This window comes from Saccopteryx bilineata, chromosome 1 (assembly GCF_036850765.1).
Source record: "Saccopteryx bilineata isolate mSacBil1 chromosome 1, mSacBil1_pri_phased_curated, whole genome shotgun sequence".
Taxonomy (NCBI): domain Eukaryota; kingdom Metazoa; phylum Chordata; class Mammalia; order Chiroptera; family Emballonuridae; genus Saccopteryx; species Saccopteryx bilineata.
In genome coordinates this window covers 79,130,816-79,148,631 of record NC_089490.1, presented here as the reverse complement: position 1 = coordinate 79,148,631, position 17,816 = coordinate 79,130,816, and the positions used below count along the sequence as shown (strand labels likewise).

At 50.1% G+C, this 17,816-nt stretch overlaps 1 protein-coding gene across 6 annotated transcripts; it reads right to left on the bottom strand.

Moving 5' to 3' along the window:
- Nucleotides 1-1,502: 1,502 nt before the first annotated feature.
- RABL2B (RAB, member of RAS oncogene family like 2B) lies at nt 1,503-11,847 on the bottom strand. 6 transcript variants are annotated; one of them, XM_066254492.1, is made up of 9 exons: nt 11,746-11,847; nt 10,701-10,846; nt 7,922-7,951; nt 6,869-6,948; nt 6,166-6,245; nt 3,246-3,357; nt 2,908-3,005; nt 2,499-2,582; nt 1,503-2,383 (listed from the first exon to the last, which is right to left on the bottom strand). In XM_066254492.1, the coding sequence occupies exons 2-9, from the start codon at nt 10,805-10,807 to the stop codon at nt 2,303-2,305; spliced, it is 672 nt and encodes a 223-aa protein (XP_066110589.1). In that variant the 5' UTR covers nt 10,808-10,846; nt 11,746-11,847; the 3' UTR covers nt 1,503-2,302. The 6 variants fall into 6 exon arrangements, with proteins under 6 accessions (XP_066110589.1, XP_066110601.1, XP_066110599.1 ...); XM_066254504.1 differs by having other exon boundaries at nt 2,908-3,002; XM_066254502.1 differs by having other exon boundaries at nt 10,701-10,842; nt 11,746-11,831.
- Between the last annotated feature and the right edge of the window lie 5,969 nt (nt 11,848-17,816).

Here is a 17,816-nt window from a genome sequence, read left to right as displayed (position 1 = left end):
TGTCCATCCACCATCCATGGCAAATGAATACACACAAATTGTTGTGTATAAATACAATAGGTCATTATTCATCCACAGAAAGGAATAAAGGACAGGCTAGCTGGATAAGCCTGGAAAGCATCCTGCTAAGTCAGGGAGAGGTACAGAAGGTGACATACTGCACTATTCCATTTATAGGAAATGTCCAGAAGAGATAAACCCATTGACACTACTGCAGACTGGTATTTGCCAGGGGCTGAAGGAATAAAGTGCTTAATGAGGACTGGTGCTACTTATAAGTGACAGAAAGGTTTTTGAACTGTATAAATGGCATTGTATTGTTTACTTTTAAATGGTTAATTTTTCATGTAAATTCCACTATAATAAATTATGACATAACAGCCTGACCAGGCAGTGGCATAGCAGACGGAGTGTCAGCCTGGGACGCTGAGGACTCAGGTTCAAAACCCCATGGTTGCTGGCTTGAAGCCCAAGGTTGCTGCCTTAAGCAAGGGGTCACTGGCTCAGCTGGAGCCCCCTAGTCAAGGCACATATGAGAAAGCAATCAATGAAAAACTAAGGTGTCACAATTATGAGTTGATGCTTCTCATCTCTCCCTTCCTGTCTGTCCCTGTCTGCTCATCCCTGTGTGTCCCTCTGTCTCTTAGTCTTGCAAAAAAAAAAAGAAAAAAAGACAACAGATTTGGTGTGGCACTCCTTGTATCCTTCAGGACAGAGTGAATTTTAAGCAGCAGCCGAATGCCGCCCTTGCCACAACAGGAGCCCCTTTGCCCTGGAGGCTATGAGCTGCCCCTCCACTCCTGCTCTCACACTTGGCTGAATGCACGAAAACCCTGGGCTCATCACGGGACCAACTCTGCAGGGCAGCTTGTCCTCCAGAGCTTTGGGGTGGGGTGGGGGGACCGACGCTGGAGTGGCTGAGACCACACCTGCTTAGCTTCTGCTCCTGCTCTGTCTTGGGCCCCTGTCCACGCATCTTCTGAGACCTGCCCCAGTAAGTTATGTGTGCAAGAATTGCCTTCTCAGGCTCTGCCTCTAGAAATCATGACACGGAATTGTTGTGTGAAACCAATACTAATGGTGAATTTTAGGGTATTTGAATTATGTCAAAAAGCCATTATATTTAAAAAATACTGACTTGTTCTTTATAGTAACTCGGGTGTTTTGTTTTTGTTGTTTCTAAAAGCCCACCTCACCAGGGTAACACATTCCTGAAAATCCATAGTCAGATTTAATCTCTTAAATTGAAATTGTAATCACTGGTAGTTTAAAGAGAAAAAAGTTTGTTCTTGTCTTCCAAAACTCATTTAAACACTAAAACACAATAAAACACTAAATTGCAGTGAAATGGTCTCTGCTAAAGTGAATGGAGAGCTACCAGGGTGGCCGCTGTGTGACATCAAGGCTATCTCCCCCTATTAATGTAGCTGGTGACCTGCAAGTTCCTTTGTGCTGTTTGTCCAGTGAATTCCAGACCCACAAAACATGCACGTGACTCAGTATTTATGTAATTCAACCTTTACTGTGTGAGAGAAAACAGAAAAATAAATAAGCACCGTGCAAATGACATACAAGATGATTATGAAAGCACACGGTGAGCCCAGGTACTGGAGAGAAGCGGGAGGGGCAGCGGGATTCGGGCCCTTGCTGCCTGGCACCATCTCCACACAGACCCTCGGAACGTGAAGAAACGCCTCAGGCTGAAGATGCGGTTTTAAGGAAGCTCTCCTTAGTGTTTCTCATTGAAACTGGTGTGACACGCTGTGTGCAGGCTGCACTGACCCTTGATGTCTACCAACAGTGTGTATCCCCAAGTATGACAACCTGGGCCCGTGACGGGCCCCAGCGTGCAGAGGTACTGGCTGTACCTAGAAGAGCTCCTGACACACCTGTGGAATGAACAGCTGTCTGCTCAAAACCATTCTTAAAAAGGTGTTTGGGAGACTGATGAAAAGGGTGGAGCCCCAAAATTCTGCAGGGATGGGGGTGGGGGCAGTCAGGGTTAGAAATCATGCCCTTGATAGACATGCAACAAATAGGCCCTGAGGTCAGTTCTGGGAGACAGAAAACCTAAATTTCCTTTTATTTGAGAGACACACAGCATGTTTCCTGATTCTCTTCACTGTCCAACCCTGAGAGGATTACAATCCCTAATTCTGCTCCAGTGTCTGGCGTGTCAAGGCTGCTTGCTGGTGCTGACCCAGTCAGGGGCCCACTGTGGAAGGGTCGGGCATCATGGGCCAGGAAGTTTCTCTGTTCAGAGCTGGAGGGCTGCAGGAGGGAGGGAGGGGCCTGCTCGGGCTCAGGGGGAACACGGGCTCTCAGTGCCGCCGTGCTGTTCTTGGTCTGGCAGGTCCTTCTCCTTCTGCTCCAAGTCAAAGTTCTGTGGACAAGGCTGCAGGTGAGGCCTGGCCCTGCACCTACCTACCTACAGGTACTGTCTGCATGAGCCACTATATTGGCTTGTTTTACACTCTCTGAAGAGAAGCCTGACCTACCTCAAGCTCCTGCAAAACCTCATCCATGAAGTCCTGGGAATTCTGTTTGTAAGACACAGCTGATCGAATTGCATCATTGAAGAGCTGGGGAGGGGGGTGGGGGTAGGGAGGAAAACATGGCTGTGGGGTGTTGGTGACCCGGGTGCTGCCTGCCTTGGACCCACCACTGGTCCGATCCTAAGTCCACACAACACTGCGCTCCTAAAATCAACAAGGTCATCCTTCAACTCACCTTTTCCCCCTCACCCTGACTCCAATATGACCCATGGGCCCATCAGATCCCCTATTGTCCATACCATGCCCTGCTCATTGCAGCCCCACTCGCAGCTCACAGACCGCAAACCCTGTAGCCAGCCCCACCACCACCTGGCTGTCCCACCTCATGGCTGCCTCTGCAGCTGGCCATTACCTTCACAACGTTGGTGCCGTCAGCAGCTGAGACGAAGTACAGGGGTAGGGAGTACTTCTTGGTAAAAGCGAAGCTTTTTTGGGTCATCTTTATGTCTGCTGTAGAGAGAAGGGAGGATATTGGCCTGTCCATATAGGGAGAGAGGGGCTAGCAGGGTGGGTCACTGGAGGCCCAACTCCAGAAAGTGGGATCTGTCTGGGACGGAGTGATGGCATGTAACCGAGGGCTATGTGCTGGGAAGGAGGGTGGATCACTGAAGGTTCCTGTCCCAGAAACGGGTAGACGTGTGGCAGTGGGCTCCCCAGGCACTGCTGACACCAGAGGCAGGGATGGCCCACCATCAATTTTGTTGGCCACCACAAGGCATGGGATCTCTGGCCTGAACTCCCGAAGCTCTGTGTACCAGGTGGGCAGGTTCCTGTAGGTGACTTTCCTCTGCACATCAAACACCTGCACCAAGCAGAGAAGACAACTCAGATGTCTGTGTCTCCGCAATCACCCAGGTGACTCACCCACACGGGCAGTGAACCTGGACTAGGCTCCTGCTCTGAGCAGCAGCTGTTCTGACCACAGGCTGTATCTGTGCCCGCCCTTCTCAAGGGGCCCCCAGAACTGCCAGTTCCAAAAGTGTTTTTAAAAATCTTTATTTTTTGCCACTTAATTTACCTACTTTAACCAAGTTGTATCTTACTAATCAATAGTTTGTAAACCTTTTGCCTATTATTTTTATTTCTTAAATTGTTTTAAAATTCATTTGTGGCCTGACCTGTGGTGGCGCAGTGGATAGAGCGTCGACCTGGAACCCTGAGGTTGCTGGTTCAAAACCGGGGGCTTGCCCAGTCAAGGCACATATGGGAGTTGATGCTTCCTGCTCCTCCCCCCTTCTCTCTCTCTCTCTCTCTTTCACTAAAATGAATTAAAAAAAATTTTTTTAAATTCATTTGTAATAATTTTAAATGTTTCTATCTAGAATTTCCCTTTAGTTACTATTATTCACTTCAATTGTTTTTTAATTTATTGATCTGAGAGAGAAAGGGGAGGAGGAACAGGAACACTGATTTGTTGTTCCACTTATTTCTGCATTCATTGGTTGACTCTTCTAAGTGCCCTGACCCAGGATAGAACCTACAATCCTAGATCATCAGGTCAATGCTCTAACCAACGGAGCTACCTGACCAGGGCCACTATTATTTACTTTTAATCCTAAGCTTTTAAATTTTCTGTTCAATTTGTATTTTAAACTTTTAAAAAGTAATTGATATATATACGTTTTAACTTTTCCACTGATTTGAGAGCTGGAGAGAGGAACAGAGGGGGGGAGTCGGAGGGAAGCGGAAGGGGGCACCACTTAGTTGTGCACTCATTGGTTGCTTCCCATATGTGCCCTGACCAGGGACTGAACCCATGACCTCAGCGTGCTGGGACAGTGCTCCATCCACTGAGCCACCAAGTCAGGGCTATACTTTATTATTTTTTAGATTATAATTTCATTAACTTCTTGAAACTTTTACTCTACACTTATTTTAAAATATCAGCAGGAAGCATGAGCACCTTTGACTTCCTCTAAGGGCAGGGAGGCCAGAAGTCCTGACACCTCAAGTTGCAGCTGCAGGGACGCCTCAAGCCCCTCACAACAGCTCCTCAAAGGCTGGCTTGCTTCCAAGCTGTCTTCCAGAATAAACTCACAGGCACCACCTACCCCGCAAACAGTGGACTGAGATGAAAGCCTGTTATCTGCTGGAATGGTTGCTATTACTTCTAGATAACCCAGCCCTTTGTGAGAGGAACACGGACCAGGCCCAGGGCCTTGCGTGCATGCAGTAGGCCTGGGTCAACAGCTGTCACATGTCACACCCGAGGCAGCAGGAGGACACCTGGAAGGCTCATTCGTTTACTTCCCAGGCCCAATGTCAACAGATGACCAGGTTGTCTTGAATCCCCAATAAAGACTTTTTTTTCTTTTTTTGAGGAGGGGGAATAGTGAGACATATTCCCACATGTACCTCAACCTGGATCCACCCCACACCCATCTGGGGCTGATACTCAAATCAACCAAGCTATTTTTAACACCTGACACTGATGCACTCAGACAAACTGAGCTATGCTCAGCGCCCAGGGCCAATGCTGAAACCAATAGAGCCATAGGCTGAAGGAAGGGAAGAGGGTGAGAAGGGGGAGAGGGAGAGAAGCAGATGGCCACTTCTCATGTGTGCCCTGACCAGGAATCAAACTCAGAATGTCCATACGCCAGGCTGACGCTGTATTCACTGAGCCAACCAGCCAGGGCATAAAGACTTCTTATAAAGCATTCTTGAAATGAAACTTCTGGAAACTGCTTCACACCAGGCTTCCTCCTATGATCACTATCCAACAGTTGCTTCTGCCCATGTCTGGTTTCCGGAGCTTCCTCCCTGTTCTGAAAGAGCTGAGGAGCCAGCTGGGATGAGGAGAATCTCCATCAGGCTCTCAAGGTGGAGGGCGGAAGCCACGCTCCCTCTGGGATTGTTGGATCCTCACGTGCTTTCCACCTGCCCAGCCCCACACAGCTGGCTGGCACTGGCGGCTGGCAGCCACAGATACAGGCCTTAGAAGACGGTCCAAAACGAGCCCGGAGAGATCTGTCGAGCCAGGAGGTCACTCCCAGAGAGAAAAGAGGCGTTTAAATCTCTGAATGCCAGTGCAGAACTGAGTCACAAGTGGTGGGCCCCACTTTCCCAGTTCTCAGGGGTCACAGAGGCTGGAAACGCAGAACTTGAAGTTGTCTTCTGGAACGACATGGCCCTCACTCTGTCATCCTCTTTTGTTCTGTCCACTTCTAAGTATCAGTTAAAAATTTGAAAAATTTCTAGGGTTTTGTGCTTAAGGGATAGTAGGGTCTGAGAATGGAGCCGTGGGTTCATGTGCAGGTCCTACAGGACACAGGCTGACACGAATCTTGTCTCCTGTCCGGACTCTCCTCATGGCCGAGCTTCATGTCCCGTCATGGCACCATTACCCCCAGCTGTGGGTGCACCATAGATGACTGTGTTCTAATCAGCAAGGTGAATGCTAGGAGGGAGGAGGGGCTGGTCTGGGAGGAAAAGTCCCTTGAGAACTGCAGGGTCCTCTCGGCCCCAGCACATGTACCTAGCAAGCAGCACCAGGGGACAGTCATGGGAAGTCTGTGGAGCCCTCAGTACTGTGTGTCCCTTCATCTCCTCCTCCCTCAGGCCTGACTTGCCCGTGCCTTCTCTACCCGCCTCCCAGCTGGTCCCGTACCAGGATGCAGGCGTGGGCCTTGTGGTAGTAGGAGGCGTGCATACTCTGGAACCGCTCCTGGCCTGCTGTGTCCCAAAAGTCTGCAATGTGAACACAGCTCTGACTGCCTGATGGGGCGAAGGGCAGAGGCCCAGAGCCCCCCCCCCCCACGCAGATCTCTGTGCAGAAACAGAGAGGGTATAGAGACCACACACTCGCATGTGCATGTCACCAGGACCCAGGGAGTCTGGGCATGCGCCTGTGTGCCCGCAGTAGTGAGAAGAGACACAGGGCGAGGAGGACATGAATGCAGACAGGAAGCCCCATGAGGAGAAGGCAGGTGCTCCCCTTCCCTCACCCACAGATGCAGGCCCTCCAAGGTGAAAACTAGGCTGACTTCCCCCCTACGGTGACTGCAGATGCTGAACAGTCAGGATGCGAGGCCTGGCCAAGGGGAAGGCTGTCACTTCATGGAAAGGCAGAAGAACCCTCTGGGGAATGTAATATTCAGACCACAGTTGTTACTTCTGGACTGGCTCTATCGGAACACCAGGTCAGACATGAGCTGTGCCCTGTGACCTCCCCCCCACTCCCAGACCTCCTCCCTACCACCTTGTCCCTGCCGGGGTCTCACTACCCCTACCTGGCTCTCTCCCATGGCCCTAGTCTCTCCCTTCCCTTCTCCCTGCCTGAGAGTTGGCGTAATTGGCCTTGTGCTGCTTACCCACAAGCACGGTCTTGCCGTCCACCATGGCCGTGTGCTTGTACAGGTTCAGGGCGTACGTGGACAGCTGCTGGGGCTGACTGTGGTCAGGTTAAGGAGCGAAGATGAACAAAAAGGGGAGGGGAGGAGGGTACTTGGTAGGCGGTGCTCCTTTCCTTTTTGGCGTTATTTAGACTTTAAATTGAATGTATGTTGTGGCAGAGGGTCTACCTTAGATATCCCTGGCGCACGCTCCATGGAAGGCAAGGGGTAGAGTCTGGCAGTGTGTCCTGACCATCTAGGTCCGAGGAGCCCTTGGAATGGAATTTTACAGGCCGGCCGTCATAAATGGTATCACATGGTTGGAAAATGCAACTTTAGCAATATAAGTTTTCCACATAAGAAAGCCAGATGGCTCTTCAGCTGTGAACTGGAGTTTACCGGTGTGTGAAACCCCAATGAAACCACTGGGGACAACCCTTCCTGCAGTTGCAAGATGCTAGCGGTTTACCTGCAAAGCCGGAGACACATAGGTGTGAGCGAGCGAGACCTGCTGAAAGGTGAGGCAAGACACTGTCCGGCTCCCCGGGAGGCTCTGGGGTTCTCCTTTCCCCAGCTCTCAGTAGGTTCTCCTGGGAAGCTCTGCACACCACTCTGGTTGCCAGGCAGATCTCACTCCAACCCCGCAGCGTGGTACAATTCATGGAAGTGGGAGGGGCTGGCAGCTCATATTTTACAAAGTTCACTAACACCAGAGAATTTTTAAGTATTAGGGAGCCCGAGCTTTGAGGTTAGAGAGGTTAAGTGATTTGCATAAGGTTCCAAGCATTTGACCAGGTGCTATTAGCCATTCTGCCGTCCTGCTAATTGAATGCAAATCCAACTACAAGTAAGATCCAAAATACGTAGCAATGATTACGTGTGGTGCATGTTGTCAGTGAGAAACTGGCAGGAGTGAAACCTATGCACTCCCTCACCTGTCCCTCGTCCCTCGACTCTAGCGCAAGGGGTGGATGGGCTGGGAGGAGGTGGGGGAGGCCACAGGACAGGAGCCTTTCCAACCTTGAAGGATACAATCCATCCATGAGAAATCTCTCCATGAGTCTGTGAGGAGAACGTGCACGGTGGTCAGGAGCATCCCCCCAGGTCCGCCAGCTGACGTCACCTGTGGCTTCCCCTCCCATTCACCACACAGCCACAGATTCCTTGTAAGGGCAATGCCCAGGACCTCCCTCTTCCTGACTCCCCGAAAGTACCCAGTACCCATAGCTGCTCTATCCGCGGGCAGGCACCACAGCAGCTGGTCACCAACATTAGTTGAAATAAAGATCTGTCGTCTGAACTCTGTTGTATGTCTACACTGGAAAACTGTGTGAACATAACAAACTCAATATATGTACAACTGAGTTTGTGTAAGGAGCTAACCCTGATCCTGCCTATGAATTGTCTAGTTAGTGCCATCAGCTCATTCCCATGCCTGGAACCTGGGATCACCACGACCAATCCTCATAACAAAACAGCCCACTTTGCGACAAGTATGTGCACCAGCCAAGCGAGGCTCTGAGATCCATCATCCCTACTCTGCACACTGTGGACACCATGGTCACCCCTGCTTTATACATGGGAAACAGCTGTATCCCCAACATTTTGCAGGTCTTCCAGGGCTTTGGTCAAATGACCCCTGAGCAATGAAACTCTCCTCGATGATGTAATCATAACACGCAGGCAAACTTTATTTCATCTTGTGCTGTATTGCTGCCCTGTGGGTAACACCAACGGAAACATAGGGCTTCCACTTATTGACTCTCTCAGATAGAGTGGAATGCTCACGAAAGCAGTTTTTGAGTTTTTAGTATATTACTGCATCCCCAGGGCCTAGGTCAAAAAACATTTAGACTATAACCATCATCCAAATGGAAAACTGCAGCCACGCCTTCATCCCCATGAGCAAAGGCTAAAGAAAAGCCTAGATTTCCATGCTTTGGAGACTTAACGAGGCTCCCACAACTTCCTCAAGGCAAGCTAGTGTCAAACAAAGCCAAGGAGGGAGCCGGCTTCCTTCCCTCCCTCACAGCGTCAGCTGAGACCACATAGGCAGAGGTGGTGGGTGTGGGTGGTGCAGCCTCTCCTTCCTTAGATGAAGCAGCGCCACAGAAAGCCAACTTAGAGGTTTAAATAACATGATAATCAGAATGTCCAAGTTTCAGCAGAAAATCATTCATCATACCAAGAACCAGGAAATCTTCCAACAGAATGCAAAATGACAATCAGCAGACGCCAACACTGATAGTCCAGATGTTTCAATCATCTAACAAGGCTGTTCAAGCAGCTTTCTAAAAACGCAGCACTGAGCAAGTGCAGATGTGCTTGGAGTGAATAAATATGCAGAAAGTCTCAATAATGGACTCTTTTTCGGCACAGAAAGAGAAGATATAAATAAGGACTCAATAATAGGAAGAATTAACATCGTTAAAATGTCCATTGTGCCCAAAGCAATCTACAGATTCAGTGCAATTCCTATCAATATATCAATGGTCTATTTCACAGAACTAGAACAAATAACTCTAAAGTTTACTTGGAACCAGAAAAAACCCCCAAGGGCCACAGCAATCTTGAGAAAAAAGAACAAAGCTGCAGGATTCGTGCTACTTGACATCACACTATACTACAAGGCCATAGTAATTAAACAGCATGATACTGACATAAAACAGACACATAGATCAATCAAACAGAAAGAGAACTCAGAAATAAATGACCAGGACTTTATGGTCAATTAATCTATGACAAGGGAGGCAAGAATATGCAATGGGGTAAAGACATTCTATTCAATAAATGTTGTTGAGAAAATTTAACAGATATGTGCAAAAACATGAAAGTGGACCCTTTTCTTACACCATATGCAAAAATAAACTAAAAATGGATTAAAGACTTTAAAATCTGAAACCAGAAAACTCCTAGAAGAAAACATAGGCAGTGAACTCTTTGATTTTGATCTTAGTAATATGTTTTGAATATGTCTCTTTGGGCAAGGGCAATCAGAGATAAAGTAAGCAAATGGGATCCCATCCAACCAAACCAAAGCTGCACTGGGTGCTGTGGGCATAAATTCATGAGCATGGCCTGAAAAGGCAAAGCCTTAAAGAAACAGTCACCGCTACCTCAGTCCAAGAACATGTCAGTGAAAGTGAAGGCAGAAATGGAGCTGTGCCCTCACTAGCCCAAGACAGGTGAGAAATAGGAGAAAGCTCCTGAGGACAAGCTGCCAGCCCTGCAGAGCCTCCATTCAACTGTCCACGTGTGGCGTTCCACACCTGTGCACATGGGTAACAAAGTCAGTTAAAGGAATGAGCCAATCTTCACATGGAGTATGGTCAGTCTGCACTTCTAGTTACTCTTTTCAATCTCAATGGGTCCCTCTAGGAAAAAGCATTTTTACCACCTTTACTTAATTTGTCACTGGTTGTGTTAGTCACACCTGTCACATGTTCCTGTCTGCATTCCCACTGTCTCCACTTTCAATCTCTCAGCCCATAACCACAAACAGGAACACCCCAGTTCTCACATCACCCTAGACTGCTTCAGTACTCTCCAAGGTGACCTGCCCACACCTCTGCCAGGGCTCATAGGAAAAGCTCAATTTCCTCAGTCCTATGACTATCCCACACTCAAGGTGCTGATGTGATCCCCCCCTCTCGCTGTTCCCCCAGTGCACACCTGGGCTCCAGCCAAGACTACTCTCATGACTCCCACAGAAGACTCCCACAGAAGCCATGCTCCTGTGTTTCTTGAGAATGTTTCTGAAAGCCTAGACCCACTGTGGGCCTGGTCTTTCCTCCCTCATCTCCCAACATACTTGGACTTGCCCACAGCACTGTCTCCCAGGCAGATGATCTTCACATTGTCATCAGCATCATATTTCTCTTGGTCCAGCTCACAGGGTCTGGCTTTATCCCCAGCCATTGGTTTTTGGCTCAGCTCTCGGGAGGGGCTCTTGTCTGTCTGGACAGGGAAGAGAATGGGCAGGTGAGAGAGGTCCAAGAACACACATCCTTCCCTATTCACCACTACCTGGCCACCACCTGCTGAACCACAGTTGTAATCTTGTCCCCAACAAGATCACCTTGGGGTGGTCCACTCTGCTCACTACAACCATGCTCAGTGCACACTGCCCACTCCCATCTGAAGAGACAGTTCGAGCTTTACAATCAAGTTTTCTCACTTGTAAAACAGGGACACCAAACTGCCCATGTCATACGATCAACGTGAGACACCGTCTGGCAAAGACACCCTCTATAAGCCTGAGTTGTCATCAATGAATGGCAATGACAGACCACGCAGCCAAAGACGTCTCCTCGCCCTCTTGGTCCTGTCTCGTGCACCCCACCCCGCCGGCAGCACTGCCTCCCCTCTCAACCCGGCTCCTGCGGCCCCTTCTCCGGGCTTTTCCACTTCCACTAGTTTCCAGTGTCTCCCAAAGGCGGAAGCCAACGTGGCAGTCCACCGCGGTGGCTCCTCTCAGGGCTGGACCTGGACACAGAACTCCCACCGAACTTGGACCCGGTCACCACGCACAGTAACGGACGGCGCGCACAGCACCCTGAGGTCCTGCTCACCTGCGCGTCCTGTCCACAGCAGTCCCCGCCGGCCACCCCGAGCGACCGCCCCCCGTGCTCACGCCCGCGTGTCCCCGTGCAAACGCAACTGAGCACGCGCCGCCCGGTTGCCGCTCGCGGGCTTAGGGCGGGGACCTGCGAGTCTGTGGCCGGCCCCGCGTTCCAGGGCGACGCTCCACATCCGACAAATACCCAGGATCAGCGAACAAGCCGGGGGCCGTCCCCGCCGCCCAGCCCCCTGCGAGGACCCGCAGACTAGGGGCGTCCCCCCCGCCGCCCTCGTACCTCGCTCCGCAGCCCAGATTCCGTACCGACCGGGCGATGCCGCGCTCAACTCCCCACGCACCGCGTCCCCGCAGCTGCTACGCAACCGCGCCAGGACCCTGGGGCTGCCTGGCCGGCGCCTGAAGGACCCACAAGAGCGCGGCTGCCCCGCGCGGTGCCGGCGCACCTCCGAAAGGCGGGGGTCTGGGTGGGCGCCGGGTCGCGTCAGAGCTGCTGCGTCGCACGCCTCGTCCGGTGGCGGGGCTCGGGCCTCAGGCGTAGGGGGCAGGACCTCAGGTGAGGGAGTGCAGGACCTCAGGTGAAGGAGGGCAGGACCCAGGTGAGGAAGGGCAGGACCTCAGGTGAGGCCTCCTGCGGGATTTAGGGCACAGGTACGAAGGCCACTGCTACTGACCCCTTGCTCAAGCCGGCAACCTTTTTGGGTTATAGCTGTCGAGCTTTGAGATGTGGATGATTCCCCCGCGTAAGCCAGCGACCCCGTGCTGACGTGCCTGCGCTCACAGCGAGCTCGGGGTTTTGAACCCTCGACCTCAGTGTTTCCAGTCGACCCTTTACCCACCGGTGGGGCATGTACTTTTGTCACTTTTTTCTTTTTCTTTTTTGTATTTTTCTGAAGTGATAAGCGGGGAGGCAGAGACAGACTCCCACATGCGCCCCACCGTGATCCACCCGGCATGCCCACCAGGGGGCATGCTCTGCCCATCTGGGGCATCGCTCTGTTGCAATGAGCCACTTTCAATGCTTATAAGGTTATTTCTTCTCTTGGTAGGCTGAGGCTGTGAGGGAGGAGTCACTTGTCACCCACATGGATTGTTGGAATTGAAAACTCCCAAGGGGCTGTCTACTCTGCCCAGGTGTCAAGTTGAATGGCCTCAGAGCCATTCTAGCGCCTGAGGCAGAGGCCACAGAGCCATCCTCAGCGCCCAGGCCAACTTTGCTCCAACGGAGCCTTGGCTGTGGGAGGGGAAAAGAGAGACAGAGAGGAAGGAGAGGGAGAGGGGTGGAGAAGCAGATGGGCCCCTCTCCTGTGTGCCCTGGCTGGGAATCCGACCTGGAATGTACTTTTTGTCCTTTTGAAGACACTTTAAACTTTTTTTTATGCGGAAGCTGCAGTAATTTACATTCCCATCAACAAAGTAAGAAGGTTCCAGTTTCCCCACATACTAGTCAAAACTTATTTTCAATTTTTAAATTATATTCCTTGTGGTTTTTCTCTTCATTTCAATCATCATTATTAATGTAGGGTTTTTTTTTCAGGTGATGTCATTTGTGTGTCTTCTCTGGACAAGTGTCTATCAAGTCCTTTGCTCATTTTTAAATTGGCTGTGTGTCTTTTGGTTGTTCATTTGTAAAAATTCTTTATTAGGGCTAAACTTAGGGGTTAGGGGTAAAAGTAGGGATCAGGGTTAGAGGATCAGGGTCAGGGTTTAGAGTTTAAAGGGTATTGTCAGGGGTCTAGGGGCCCAAGGTTAGGGCTATAGGGTTTGAGGTTATTATAGGTTAGGCATTAGGATAGAGGTTTGGGGTTTAGGGTGAGCCTCACTGGTCCACTCTCCCCCTTTTCATCTCTTTAAGGCTTTTGGGATGGACAGGACTTGCCCAGGGTCACACATGAGTCTGAGGTTGAGAGGATCATTGGTTGCCTGCCCCCAATCCATCCCGTACATCCTGGACTCTGACAGTAGAAGAATAAAATGTCAGTCTAGGATTGTGGACGGCCTCAGAGGTCACGAAGGGTTTCCTTCCCCTTGAACCTGGGAAGGGTGGTGTGATCCCACTGTGCCTGGGAAACCTCAGGTTCCAGCTCAGCCCTGACACACAAGGCCACTCAGTAGACATGTATATATACAGGAATGGGTGCAATGACCAGCCAGGCCCCAGGTGCAGCCTTCATAAGTCTGGATCCTTTTTCCTGTCTGGTGGGTGGGGTATGAACAGACACCTGGGCAGAGTAGACAGCCCCTTGGGAATTTTCAATCCCAACAATCCATGTGGGTGACAAGTGACTCCTCCCTCACAGCCTCAGCCTGCCAAGAGAAGAAATAACCTTACAAGCATTGAAAGTGGCTCTGGCCACAACAACCACACAGCAGACTGTAATTCTTTTCCTTCTGGTTGTAACAAACCTCTGACATTTATAATTGGTGATAATCAAAGATATGGGAGTGACTGTCTCTCTCAATGGACATTTTCACACTGAATGCCACTTGTGTCCGTGGTCCAGCCCCTGCAGCCTCCAGAAAGTGGCCCTCTGTGGATTCCACGGTATGGAGTAACCCCCGAGCCTCTACTGCTTCACTGAGCAGGAATTCCCTTCCCAGCCTCGCCTTTTTCTCTGATATCTGTAAAGGAGGGAGAAGAGACTGGAATGAGCCAGTCTTTGTGGATGGCTGGTTAGTGTGGCTGGGGCAGGTGTGACTCCTGGACTCCCTCCTCCTAGGGACATGAATGGATCTGCCTTCTAAGGGCAAACTGAGCCATTCAAACTTGAAGGGCACTCTGGGCCAGTCTCTGAGATGCAAGGACCCAATGCCCCAGGCAGGAGCCTTGTGTTTTCCACCAGCAGCAGTTGAGTTTTCATCAAGTTGAAGGGCTTCTTGCTATTGTGGAACGGTGGCTGTGCCCCTGACCCTGTGAACCCCACCCCTCTGTGCCTGTAGATCCCACGGCTGTGCACGCGCCATTAGTGATGAGGTTCCTTTGCTTTCCCTGACCCACGTTGTTCATGCCCAAGTCCGGCACCTTAGCTTTCTTTTGGGAACTCATCTCACCTGCTTCTAGTCCACAGAGTTCCCAAGGCCTGGCCCTATATCTAGCCAATCCCATGTCCAGCTTCTTAGGTGCTCTGGTGTGTTCAAAAATGAGAATATGACTCAAGCCAGGTCAACGTCATTTAAAGCTGTGACTTTTAGGAAACCCAAGGGGAGGAGAAACCGCAGTAAAAAGGACAATGAGGTGGTGTCAGCCTGGAGGTGCTAGGGCCCTGATTCAGGGAGAGAGATAATGCATGTGAAGGGGGCCTCCCAAAGGCCCTTGGCAGGATGGAGGGCTGGAAGGGACCCAGTCTCCTGCGAGAATGTGAGAACTTGGAACTGCCAGGTCCAACGCATTCTTTAAAAAAAATTTTTTTATATATTCATGTTAGAGAGGTGGGGGGCGGGGCAGAGAAAGAGAGAGAAAGAAGAGCAGAGGGAGGAGCAGGAAGCATCAACTCCCATATGTGCCTAGACCAGGAAAGCCCGGGGTTTTGAACCTGCGACCTCAGCATTCCAGGTCGACACTTTACCCACTGTGCCACCACAGGCCAGGCCTCTGACCCAATCTTAAATTCACCTATTGCATGTATTAATTTCTTTCTGCCATTAAAGTTATTAATTTATTTTGCTTCAGTCATTGTGTCCAGTTCCTTGCAATCAAATGGCCTCAGTGACACATCAGAATCAGTATTCCCTGAGACTGCATGGTGTCCTCACTGAGTGGGGCACAGCTCAGGGAGATGAAGACAGGGTGGGGGCAGATCTTAGGGGAGCTGCTGGCAGCTCTGTCCCTGTCCCTTCCTGTCCTAGGAGAGGAAAACCCAGGATAATGTCTGGAGAAGCAGCAGGGGGAAGCAGACCCTGGTTGGCTAATTTATCTGTTTGTATTTTCCCTATTTTAGGAAGTTTATTAATGTGCATTTTCACTAGGAAATCCTCCACTTCCCTTAAGTTTCCAGTTTGGTGCAATAGGTTTCTCTTATTAGACTCTTACTTTCTAATTCTTTTCTATCTTTTGCATAGAATTGTTACAATTAATAAATATTGATATATTTTATTAACTAAAGTTTATATTTTATCCAGTTTCCTGCATTCAAGGCTCAGTCTCAGTGCTGCTGCCTTTGTTAAAGCACTCACCGCTCTGTTGAGTGACAGGGTGATGCTGACACAGGCATTCCTGGGGACTGCAGGGGGTGATCTGACAGGAAGTGAGACCAGCAGAAGAAATGAGCCTGATAGAGCTTCAGCACTGGGCTGAGGATAGAGATTTTATTCTCTAGGCTGGGGGAAGCTGTTGGTAGTTCTTACACATGGGAAGTGACAGGATTAGATCCCTGATGTAGAAAGATCAACCTTGTCACAATGTGAAGGTTGAACTATACAGCAGAGGGACAGAAAGCAGAGAGACCAGTGAGAAGACTGTGAGAGGTGGTGCTGGCCTGGGCTGAGACAGGGACAGTGAGGTTGGAGAGAAGAAGGGGTATGAAGGTCAGAGAGTAAGGGTGTGGTCAATGCTAGCCTGAGGCCTGACCAGGTGGTGCCGCAGAGGATAGAGCATTGGACTAGGATGCAGAGGACCCAGGTTTGAAACCCTGAAGTTGCCAGCTTGAGTGTGGGCTCTCCAGCTTGAGCACAGGGTCACTGGCTTGTGTGTGGGATCATAGACATGACCCCGTGGTTGCTGGCTTGAGCCCAAAGATCACTGGCTTAAATTAAACCCCAAGGTCGCTGGCTTGAGCCCAAGGTTGCTGGCTTGAGCAAAGGGTCGCTCACTCTGCTGTAGTCAAGGCACATATGAGAAAGCAATCAATGAACAATTAAGGAGATTAAGGAGCTGCAACGAAGAATTGATGCTTCTCATCTCTCTCCCTTCCTGTCTGTCTGTCCCTATCTGCCCCTCTGTCTCTTTCACAAAAAAAAAAAAAAAAGAAAAGAAAAAAAAAAAAGCTCTCCTGAGGATAAAGGCAGCACAGTGGCAAGACCTTGGCTGTTTGGACACAAATATAAGATGTAATTTTGCTAAAAGGAGACTACTTGCTAAACTCCTGATTTATCTGACCCAGAGAAGGTAGGAAAGGACTAAGAAGGGAAGGAGGGAGAGTGAGTGATCACTTACTTGTTGGGCAGGAGCTAGATGCACTACCTCACTGAATCCTCACACCCACCGTGAGAGGGAGTGGTATCCCCATCTGACAGGAGGAGACTGAATTTCCATTTCTTTTTCTCAAGTCACACAGCTGGTAAGTGGTGCCACCAGAAGTCAGTTCTGTTCCTGGTAGGGGCTCAGGCACCTCCGCATAAGCAAACCGCTACCCTGGACTCCAGTCTAAGCCCGTGGGAAGCTCTTTTCAGTTGAGACCTCAGAGGAAGGGAACATGGACAGAAGCAGGCCAGTGATGAGAAAACAGATGTTAAAAGGCTGGAGGACAAGCAGGGAGTAGAAGTGGGCAAGTTGCTGATATAGGGATCTCCATTGGTGGTGCTTCTGTGAAGGACCAGGCCACATCCTCCCATCCCACCTGTCCTTTTCCCCGAGCTGCTTGCCCGTCCCACCCCAAGCACCAGCTGGACCACGGTGCAGGGCAAGCTGGACCATTAGGTTATGTACATGTTTTCTCCAAACAGAATAACCAAGATTCAGCCCAAACCTGCAATGACTTTAGTATTACTGTATTAGTCCAGTGAACCAGGTGTGCATACTCTGCTGGTCCATCTTGGCCCATTTAGGGCTTAGTTCTACACTCAAAACTATTAGACTCAGTCTTCAGTTTAAATACCTACAAAATAAAAATAATAATTGTCCCTGGTCCACCTGGCAAATGGAAATAGTAGGTGAGATGAGGCATGTGAAGAGCCTAAAACATGAATTATTGATTATCATTTTTAAACACAGTGAGTGGTGCCCTGGCTGGATAGCTTGATTGGTTGCAGGCGTCCCCAAACTATGGCCCGTGGGCCGCATGCAGCCCCCTGAGGCCATTTATCCGGCCCCCCGCCGCACTTCCAGAAGGGGCACCTCTTTCATTGGTGGTCAGTGAGAGGAGCACTGTATGTGGCGGCCCTCCAACGGTGTGAGGGACAGTGAACTGGCCCCCTGTGTAAAAAGTTTGGGGACCCCTGGTAGAGCATTGTCCTGAAGTGCAGAGGTTGCCAGTTCGATTCCCAGTCAGGGCACAAACAGGAGTGGCTCGATGTTCCTGTCTCTCTTCTCCCCCTTCCCCTTTCGCTGAAGTCAATAAATAAAAATTATAGTGAGAGAAGCCGTTAAAGCAGGGAACTGTTCTTCATTGCCATCTCGTGTGCAATTTGGGAGTA

What these genes read in the sequence shown, in the direction of transcription:
- RABL2B (XM_066254492.1), bottom strand. Translation starts at nt 10,807, where the DNA reads ATGGCTGGGGATAAAGCCAGACCCTGTGAGCTGGACCAAGAGAAATAT. An exon ending in CGGCAAGACCGTGCTTGTGG is followed by an intron (nt 6,246 to 6,868) that starts GTAAGCAGCACA and finishes TTCACATTGCAG; the next exon opens with ACTTTTGGGACACAGCAGGC. An exon ending in AGGCCCACGCCTGCATCCTG is followed by an intron (nt 3,358 to 6,165) that starts GTACGGGACCAG and finishes TGCTTGGTGCAG; the next exon opens with GTGTTTGATGTGCAGAGGAA.